The sequence below is a fragment of the Prosopis cineraria genome, unplaced genomic scaffold, assembly GCF_029017545.1.
Source record: "Prosopis cineraria cultivar Desert tree isolate PC_DT_omini unplaced genomic scaffold, ASM2901754v1 PC1220, whole genome shotgun sequence".
In the NCBI taxonomy this organism is placed as follows: Eukaryota; Viridiplantae; Streptophyta; class Magnoliopsida; order Fabales; family Fabaceae; genus Prosopis; species Prosopis cineraria.
The window spans coordinates 6232-16697 of NW_026556545.1; the positions used below are offsets into that span (position 1 = coordinate 6232).

The 10466-nt window shown below is 32.1% G+C and overlaps 1 protein-coding gene across 4 annotated transcripts; it reads left to right on the forward strand.

The window, feature by feature from the left end:
• The first annotated feature begins 2680 nt into the window (after positions 1–2680).
• LOC129299588 (LRR receptor-like serine/threonine-protein kinase IOS1) lies at positions 2681–7163 on the forward strand. 4 transcript variants are annotated; one of them, XM_054938065.1, is made up of 13 exons: positions 2681–2780; positions 2864–3407; positions 3592–4067; positions 4294–4432; positions 4513–4587; positions 4676–4747; positions 4836–4916; positions 5262–5416; positions 5518–5756; positions 5845–5971; positions 6048–6116; positions 6208–6397; positions 6488–7163. In XM_054938065.1, the coding sequence occupies exons 1-13, from the start codon at positions 2687–2689 to the stop codon at positions 6897–6899; spliced, it is 2673 nt and encodes an 890-aa protein (XP_054794040.1). In that variant the 5' UTR covers positions 2681–2686; the 3' UTR covers positions 6900–7163. The 4 variants fall into 4 exon arrangements, with proteins under 4 accessions (XP_054794040.1, XP_054794041.1, XP_054794043.1 ...); XM_054938066.1 differs by having other exon boundaries at positions 5845–5947; XM_054938068.1 differs by having other exon boundaries at positions 4516–4587.
• Positions 7164–10466: the final 3303 nt, after the last annotated feature.

Consider the following 10466-nt stretch of genomic DNA (forward strand, 5'->3'; position numbering starts at 1 on the left):
CCTAACTAGTAATTTGGTTGGCACAAAATTGTTTAAACTAATGAATCTGTGAGTGTATGAGTCATATCATTAATATTAAAATTAATTTATGTTTAATGCAATTTAAATGTCATACTATAAGTGATATAATACACCCGATTTATCTAAAAAAATTTTTCTGTTGAGATCAAACAGGAATAAATTATGAGCTATTGGGAAAGCTAAAGTATAGATTCTAGATTTCAAGTGGTAACTTGGATTTTTATAGCCTGTGTCACATACTTCTTTTTATCTTATGCTAACCTTAAGTTAATCCACTCCATTGCACGGGCATCTAACAAAATATTTTTAACAGTGTTAAAAATTAAATTGAAGCGTTAGTTTTAAAAATAAAAGATAAGTATTTCCATATATGTAGTTTTAAACAAAATTGAAGAGATGTTCTTATATTTTACTCTTATTTAAAAAACAGTTATTTATTAAAAATATGTTATTTGAGAATGATGACATGATTAGCAAGTTGTTGTGTCTCGCTCGTAACGATATTTAATGTTACAAGGCTTGAAAATGGTAAACTTTCAAATTATATGGAAACAAGTTTTCGATAACTTCATAGATTGAGATGCTTATTAGTCAATCACACATTATTTTGCTTAGAATAAGGATAAAATGTAGTTGACTAGATGCATTTTATTCTCATGTCAGCTTGCGGCTTACCATCCCCTATGACCACCAATCCCATCATGTTCTCGCACGATCTCACGTCCCCACAAATACCTCTTAAAGAGTTTGTTGAATTTACATGGTTTTAATATTATTAATTTGAATTTTAATAATTTAAAAGTTACATGTATTTAGTGCTTGTATTAAATACAGTCGTTAAATTCAAATCTGTTTTAATTAGGGACAATGACACTTAAGACCCTTTTAAAAAAAAATTATTGCAATAAGAACCCACTAGTTTTGCATAAGATTTTGTCTTGTTAAAATACTGTATGTTATTGTTAAAAGCTGATATTTAACTTGTTAAATTTTTAAGAAAATTCTAACAAAAAATATAAGTCAAGATTCAATTTTTAACAATAACATATAAATATTTTTTAAAACAATATTTAATGCAAAATTGATCGGATCTTAATGTGATAAATTGTTTTAAGAGGACTTTATTCTCCCTAAAGAAATGTTATATTGCGTACTATAAATTTTATACTGCATACTATTATAAAATATTGAGTTAAACTGTCATCGATTTCGTTACTTATTGTTGATTTGTTCTATTGTTTTATGCTTTCACTCCTTGATGACATTTTAGTTCTAAACATCTTCAATAAATGTACATCACATCTAATAAACATCACTGAATTCTTGGTCAAGTAGAAAGAGAAACTAATCTTCTCAATGAAAAAAATGATTTTTTTTCTCTTTTTGCTAAAAAAAAAAAAAGAAAAATGATTTTTTTGGCCATACCTAATAAATAATTTGATAACTATTATAATTTTAATCAGGGCACTTTCTTTCGTACATCCCTAATGTGTTTTTTAATGGCTTGGAATGAAAGGATCCAGGCAACAAGGCAGGATAATAAATATTTTGTTTGACCAAGTCAATCGATTTCTCGCGGCTTAAGTGAGGATTAGCAAAAGATGAAAAATCAATACTCTCTTTATTTCTTTTTTTATACGACATCTTTAAAATACTATAATTTTTTATTTATACATTTAATTTGTTAAATCTAAATAGTAATTAATATTTTTGAAAATTTCCTTGAAAAAGTGCCTTTAATTAAGTAATCGAGGGATATTGAGAGAGAGAATGATATTTAATGAAGTACATTTACGATTTCAAGACATAAGCTAATTTCCGGTAAAATAAAAAAAAGTCTTTTAAAAAAATAGAAAGAATGTCAAATACACGAGTTGCTTCGAGAAGTTAATTTGTACAGTCAATTGCTTCCAATTAAAACTTGTAAAATGTGGTTTTAGAAACATCCCAACATCTTCCGAGTCTTGAACAAGGGATCTTCAAATGTCCTCAGTCATAGCCTCAAGCCGTCAACTCACACACTGCACTCATCTCTATATCTTTTGCTACAATCTTCCTCCTAATTTTCTTTGAGAGGTATTGTTAAATATATTTATTATATTCTTAGTAATAAACCTAGAAAAACTTTAATTGAAACTACCATCATGTAAATGTCTACCTATGATTGATTGAGTCCAAGCTATTTTTTTGAGTCGAACGCGGGGCAAAGCCTCAACTAAATTATTCCACTAGAAATAAAATGAGGACAATTAACCTCTAAAATATCTTGATACAACCAGTTCAATAACTCATGAGAAGGCTCCATACTAACAATGCATCTCCAATCTTTCTTAATGCCATGATTAGCAATGCATCTCATGAGGAGCCTGCCTATTTTTATCAGTAAATCCATTTAAGAATTTATGTTTGTATGGAAGGGGTAGACCCTAGTAGTTTGAGATTACAAGCGGGATAGAACCTGCGACCTCTCATAGGAAAACTTGCATGACACTAAGCTACATGATCATCAGCAAATCCATTTAGGAATTTTTAAAAGGAGTAAACCATGTGCCACCTGGGTGACATTGACTGAGCCATAAGTGTAAAGCACTTTTTCTTGTATAAGTACCAAACATCCATGTCATTTTGTCACTCACGTTCTTGTCTTCCTAAACAAGAGGGTATTATGCAGAAAGTCATGGGAATGTCAAAGAGCTTCTTCTCTTTTCTCTCAGGTTATCTGGTTCTTGCAGTTATGGTTCAATCTCAGGATCAATCAGGTAATTTGCCACCAAAAGAACTCATAAACTCAATTACATTACTATTTAACAAGAATTAACCTTTGCCTCTACATTTGTTTCAGGATTCATAAGCATAGATTGTGGAGCACCTGCCAAGTCCACCTACATTGAGAAGACAACAGGCATACATTATATATCAGATGACAAGTTCATAAATTCTGGAGTAAGTAACTCCATAACCACTGAGTTCCAAAGAGTGTATCAACAGCATATTTGGAACCTGAGAAGCTTTCCTCAAGGAACAAGAAACTGTTACGAAATAAACATCACAAGAGGCTCTAAATATCTGATCAGGGCTACTTTTCTGTATGGGAATTATGATGGCCTGAATGAGTTACCAAGTTTTGATCTTCATCTTGGGCCTAACCTCTGGGAAACAGTCAAAATAACCAATGAATCTGTGCCAATATTTCCTGAGATCATACATGTTCCATTATTAGATTACATTCAAATCTGTCTTGTTGACACAGGCTCTGGAACCCCGTTTGTTTCTGCTCTAGAATTAAGGACCTTGATTTCTATGAATGGTGTTTATAATACTCAGTCTGGATCCTTGTCACTTTACTCGAGGTTCGATTTAGGCTCAACAAGCAACAGAACATACAGGTAAATTCTTTCTTTCTTTTTATAAATTTTTTTTATAAAATTTTTGAAGGAGTTTGTTCACTTTTACTTATTTCCATAACTAGATCAACAGGCTCTAAATCAAGTGATTAAAGTTGTGATCCTGCACTTCATCTTTACATGATAAAAATTCTGTAAAGCTGATAAGAGAATGACTTGGGCACAGGTATAGTTATGATGCTTATGATCGCATATGGCAATATTTCTACCACAAGGACTGGAAGCCAATAAGCGCTTCAATTTCTGAAGATTCCTTAACTCAAAATTATTTCAAACCACCAGCTATTGTTATGAGTACTGCAGCCACACCAATAAATGAAAGTTCTCCAATGTTAGTGGATTGGGAGCCAGAAAATGCAACAGACCAATTCTATATTTACATGCATTATACAGAGCTTCAAGTATTAAAAAAGAATCAGACAAGATCATTCAACATTACCCTCAATGGAGAAATGTTTTTCCCCAAGGTTGTACCTAAGTATGGGGTCACAAACACAATGGCCAACGTTGAAGCTATTAGTGGAGAAAAAATTCAGTTTTTGCTTCAGAAGACGGAGGATTCAAACCTCCCGCCTATTCTCAGCGCTATTGAAATTTATAAAGTTCAAAAAATTTCCCAGACAGAAACAGATCAAGGAGATGGTACGTTCTGAAAATATAAACTTTTCAAAGAAATCTTTGGTAGAATCAAGAATAGACATGTTAGAGATGCATATTAATTACCTGTTTCTTTATGACTAATTTAGTCTACTTTTTTTATTTTATGGACAGAATTTTTCCTAAAAATTCTTTAGTTTTTCAAAGAATCTGGTAGAGTAGAGACATGATATAGATTAACTTGTTTTTTTTTTTTTTTTTTGAGAAATAGTTGATGCAATCTCAACAATCAAGTATTCCTATGGGGTGACAAGAAATTGGCAAGGAGATCCATGTGGTCCATTGGCCTACATTTGGGAAGGTCTAAATTGTACTTATAATGGTCAGAATTCACCTAGAATCACAACCCTGTAAGCTTGTTTTGCCTAAATTAATATTATCACTTTACGAAACTTGAATTAGAACTTGCAATAATATTGGTAATCCAAAGCAGGAATTTGTCTTCAAGTGGACTGGCAGGACAGATAGATCCCTCCATCTCAAAGTTCACCATGTTGGAGAAATTGTGAGTATTTTTCACCTAAGCCTGTTCCAACTTTTCTTTTAGAAAGATAACCTTGATCCTGAGTGGGAGATAAAATTTCTTGTTTCAGGGATTTATCAAACAATAGCTTAAATGGATCAGTGCCTAATTTTCTTTCTCAACTGCAAAACCTGAAGATCTTGTAAGTTGTTTGTTAATTAATTGAACAACAATAAGATCTCATAGGTTAGAAAATGGAAAAGGCTGTTATAGCCCGATTGATTTTGCAGAAACCTGGAGAGCAACAACTTCACAGGTACAGTTCCCACTGATCTGATTGAGAATTCAAAGAAAGGTTCCCTGTTACTAAGGTATGGCTCTAAATTGAAATCCTAACATCCAAGAAACTACTTTTACATGAATTTAGGACACACAACATATAAATGTTTACATCTCTTAGGCAATGTTTGGCACATGGAAAAATGTTTTCTAGAAAGGAAATGAAAAATGTACATAGAAAGAAATTGGAATAGGTGCATTTCCTTTTTAAATAGCATTTTTCTACCTACCAAATATTACAATCTCTATATCATTGAAATTAACAATTGGTGTCGCCTAGGGCTTAGACATTTGTTGATGTCTAAGATTGAGCTATAGAGTACATGCAATATTTATTGACAGATGAACATAATAACCTCTCTGAATCTCCATGCTAGTGTTGGACAAAATCCATATCTATGTGAATCTTCTTCGTGCAACAAGAAAAAGAACAATATTATTATTCCCATAGTAGTACCAGTTGGTGGAGTTCTGATCCTTCTGGTAGCCGCAGCAGCAATATTTTCTACAATTAAAAGGATAAAACGAAGAGGTGAGGCTGCTCTTTATCATTTACAAACACATACAAAATTTTGGTTGATTATGTGAAAGAACAAAGAAAAAGCTTTTTTTATGATCTCATATTATTAACAGGCTCAATTGAGACCTCACAGCAAGTTGAAAAATTTGAAGAACAGAATGATACATATCTGCAAGCCACCAAGAGACAATATCCATACCCTGATGTCCTCAAAATGACCAATGACTTCAGCACAATTCTAGGAAAAGGTGGGTTCGGCACAGTTTATTTGGGTTACATTGATGAAACTCCAGTTGCGGTTAAAATGCTCTCTCCATCATCAGTTCAAGGTTATCAGCAATTTCAAGCAGAGGTAAAAATTGATAGTGTACTAAAGCACATGATTTTTAATATATACATATATATATGGTTTTAAGTATGAATGTGATATTGATTTGTAGGTTAAACTTTTAATGAGAGTTCATCACAGAAATCTGACTTCCCTTATTGGGTATTGTAATGAAGAAACGAATAAGGGGCTCATATATGAGTACATGGCTAATGGTAACTTGCAAGAGCATCTTTCAGGTTTGTCAGTGAAATTTCTAATAGTCCAGAAATGGAAAACATTAAGCATAGAAAGTTACCAAGTTTTATTCTGCAGGGCAAGACAGAAAAACAAAGTTACTGAAATGGGAAGACAGACTTTGTATAGCACTGGATACAGCATCAGGTCAGAAAATGAACCAAAGTTATTTGTGCCTTCACTTTTCACTGCTCAAATCTTTCTAATTGAATATTATTTGCCATTAATTTTGGCTCAGGGTTGGAGTATCTGCATAAGGGATGCAGGCCACCTATAATCCATAGAGATGTAAAATCTTCAAATATATTGCTGAATGAAAACTTCAGTGCAAAAATAGCTGACTTCGGTTTATCTAAAACTATCCCCACTGATAGTGGAACTCATGTGTCAACTGCTGTTGCTGGTACTCCTGGTTATCTCGACCCTGAGTAATTCCTTCCAATCAATATCTTGCTTAATCATTTTTATTATTTGATTACCGAAAAAAAGAGATAATTTCTCTTCTTTTTGTCTTGTAGGTATTATATAACAAACAGATTGACAGAGAAAAGTGATGTTTTTAGTTTTGGAGTGGTTCTGTTGGAGATAATCACAAGTTTACCTGCCATATCAAGAAACCACGAGAAGACTCACATAAGTGAATGGGTCAGCTCCATGGTTGATAAAGGGGATATAAAGGCCATTGTTGACTCAAGGCTAAGTGGAGACTTTGACAGTAACTCTGTTTGGAGAGCTGTGGAAATGGCAATGACTTGTGTGTCTCCAAACCCCAACAACAGGCCAACCATGAGTGAGGTGGTGAATGAGCTAAAGGAGTGTTTGGAAACTGAAGTAGCTAGAACCAAAAATAATGGTGCTCATACAGGAGATTCAGTTGAATTAGCATCCCTGAATATGACAAGTTCAGAATTCTCTCCCTTGGCCAGGTAGTAGCTTGCCTCAGACAAGAAGAATGAAGTTAATGTGAAACTCTGCAAGAAGCATATATGTGAGGACAAAGTTGGTTTTAGACCCTATTTTCTAAATAATTCCTAAATCAAGGCAATCAGAAGTTGCTGTTCTGGTAATTTACCCTTTGAATCTGTATACACTTTCTCTCTTATCATGAAACTATCTGGACGTGGGAATGCGATGATGTTGCTGTGGAAAAAGTGGCTTGTTGCTTTGAGGTTAGAGCATTGCATTGCTATTTGCCATGACTTTTCTTCATGCTCCTTATTCTCTCTACAGTGCGGCAAGTCACTTGTTTTCTATTAAAAATGTTGATATTAAATGTTTTTTCATTAAAAGTAATTTTTCATTAAATGTAATTTTTCATTTTTCACTTGTTATTCTCTCTCCTCCATGGCAGTGCGGCAAGTCACTTGTTTTCTATTAAAAATGTTGATGTTAAATGTTTTTTCATTAAATGTAATTTTTAATTAGATTGTTACCAATATTTTTAAATTAGATCACACAAACTTCTTTCCTTAAAAAATGTAAAGCATTTTTAACTAAATTACACCATTAATAAAGTAGTTACTTATTTTCAAACTGACTCTATCTTTTCATATTTATCCTAATTTAATAGAGTGTTTTATCCTAAAATAAATATAAATTAATTTATTCAATAGGGGTACTTTTGAAAAAAAGCAATGATACATCTTGAAAGACTAAAAATACTTTATATTTTAGAACATATAACACTTCAAAAAATGTCTTATATTTTTGAACGGAGGAAGTATAAGATATGATATTTAGTGTATATCTATATGGTGCATTATATATATATATATATGTATGTATGTATGTACAAGGAAAATATTTTGTTATCTAATATTTTTATAATTTATTAATTTATTTTAGCTTTTTAAAATTGAACATTTTGTAATTTATATTTAAATTTTATAATTTATTTTATATTTTTTAATTCTATCTTTTAAAAAAATATAATTTCAAGTTTAATATTTTTTCTCAAAATTATTAAATTAGTCATAAAAATATATATAAGAAAACTCATATTCATTTTTGTCATTATACATCTCAATAGGCCTCTAAATCAAATCATTTAAACGTATTTTAATTTATTCAACTGACTTATGAAAAAAAAATCCAAATATAAATTACATTAAAATTAGAAGCTTTTTTTCAATCTCAGTTTGCTAACTTTGATTCTAACGTTAGTTGAAATTTTTTTTATCCAAACACACACTTAATTAAAGTTATGATGTTTTTTGTACTGTAATTTTTTGCAATATTGCACGTAAATCAAACCCCTAACTCTTTTTTATATCAAAATATTTTTCATTTAACAACTGAAAGTGAACTAATAAAAATCTTGCGAGTTGAATGGAGGACGTTTTGAGAACATTTATTGGTGATTTTTCAGTTTTATCATTTAAATGGGCATATTTTCTTGAGCATGTTGTAGATTTTGCATTTCTATTATTCAAATTAACAAGTAATTTTAGCACAGATAAAAATTTCAAAAACAAGTAAAACTCAATTGAATCATTTATTTTAATTAATTATTATGCATTTGAAAGAAAAAAGACAGAAAGGTTATAAAAGCAATGGGTTTTTGGCTGGGTGAAAAAAAATCATTTGTTTTGTTTTGAAATACACCGCCAAAAAGGAAAAACGAAGAAATACAAGTGATAGATGTATTATTAGTGACTAATGCTGACTGATCATACTGATTTGTGTAGCTGAATTATAAGCTAAACGGCACATACCTCATTGCTAAAGTTGAAAAATAGGTGAGCCCAGTCTGAGGGGTGCACATGGACAGGGCTGGGCTGGGCTGGGCAGGAACCTGCCTGATGCCCAGCCCGAAGAATGAATGGGCTACAAAATGTAGCTCGAAGCCCAGCCCTGCCCACAAAATGCCCTATTAGTTTGGGCTGGGCTGGGCTGATTGGGCAGTTTTGCCCAGCCTATCAAATAATCGCCCTACCCATTAAATCACAACTCTTCTTATCATTTTGAAATAAAACTTTCACAAATCAACAATAGTCTTATGCATCAACTCAAAATAGCATCCATAAAGTCAAAAACCATAAATCCACAATAATGATAACAGTCACAATATCTAATTATCCATAATTCAACACCCTACTTGAAAATAAGTCTTGGCACAATATCAAATTATCCATAATTGAATTCAAAATAACAGCTATGATCATTGAAAACAACAAATTTTACAAAAGCTTGGAGCATCATATGAGAAACAGCAATTTGAAAGAGTAGACTCCAATTAACAAAAGACTTCTTCCTAACTCTCAACCTGCATGAATGGAAGAGGAAAAATATGTCATAACTAAACAGATTAAAATCCTTATTCAAGGAAAATGCATAGTAAATCTTGAATGGAGTAAAAGGAAACTCACATGCAAGCTAACATTTGCTTTGGAATGCATCAGATCTGCCCTCCTCTAGATAAAAGGGGTTAAAAGAAATGGAATCTGCAGTAGCCAAAGCATAACTTTGGTAAATAGCAAAGCAGAATAAAGGGGGCCAGCAGCGGGCATACATGGATAAGGGACCTAACACTAATGTTCACTTCATCCAATTTAACCAAATTTACACACTTGCTATTTAATTTTTCAAAGAGTTAATAAAGGGTCAAGATATACTTGTAAAGAAACACTTCAAAATCAACACTAGTAGTCGCATTCTCCCCTCCAAGTGTTGCATCTAAAGACAAAAAAAATACATTAATATAAAAACTAAAATAAAGGATGTATGTGTGCATGTGTAAACTTTAGAAAAAAAAATTGTTACTTGTAAGCTGAATAATATTTTCTATCTCATTAAAGTTATCAAACTCATGGAGCTTATCAACTAACTCAGATAGAGATTGCCCACTTTGCAGCCAATTTTGCCCACAAATCAATACTTCTATCATTTTAGGAGATAAAAAACTCCTATATTGATCAACTACACGTCCACCAGTACTAAATGCAGACTCAGAAACCACTGTAGAAATTGGCATAGGCAATACATCTCGTGCCATGTGGGAGAGAATTTTATATTTTTCAGAATTTGCTTTCCACCATGATAATATGTCAAACTCAGAATCAGATGATGAGATTTTAGCTCTAGAATCAATTGCAAGATATCTATCTAGCTCACTTTGTGGATCTATTGAAGTTCTTTTCTTCAAAGACTCTAACCACATTGCCCCTGAATTGTCAATGTCGTCTTCATCATCATCATTAAGAGAGGGCAATAAACTTGTAGATGCATTACTAACATGGGTAGGCCTTGATTCAGTAGAAATCCCAATAGAATACTCATCAAACAATCGATACAAACAAGTTTTGACCTTATCCATCATCAATGCACATTCTTCAAGGTTATTGAAAAGGAGTTCAAACATGTGATTTACATAAACTAATTTGTACCGAGGATCTAAAATCACAGCCACAATCAATAATAGATTCATATTATCTGCCTAACCCCAATACTTATCAAACTTCATATGCATCTTAAAGCTCATATCTGCCAAAAAAGTAT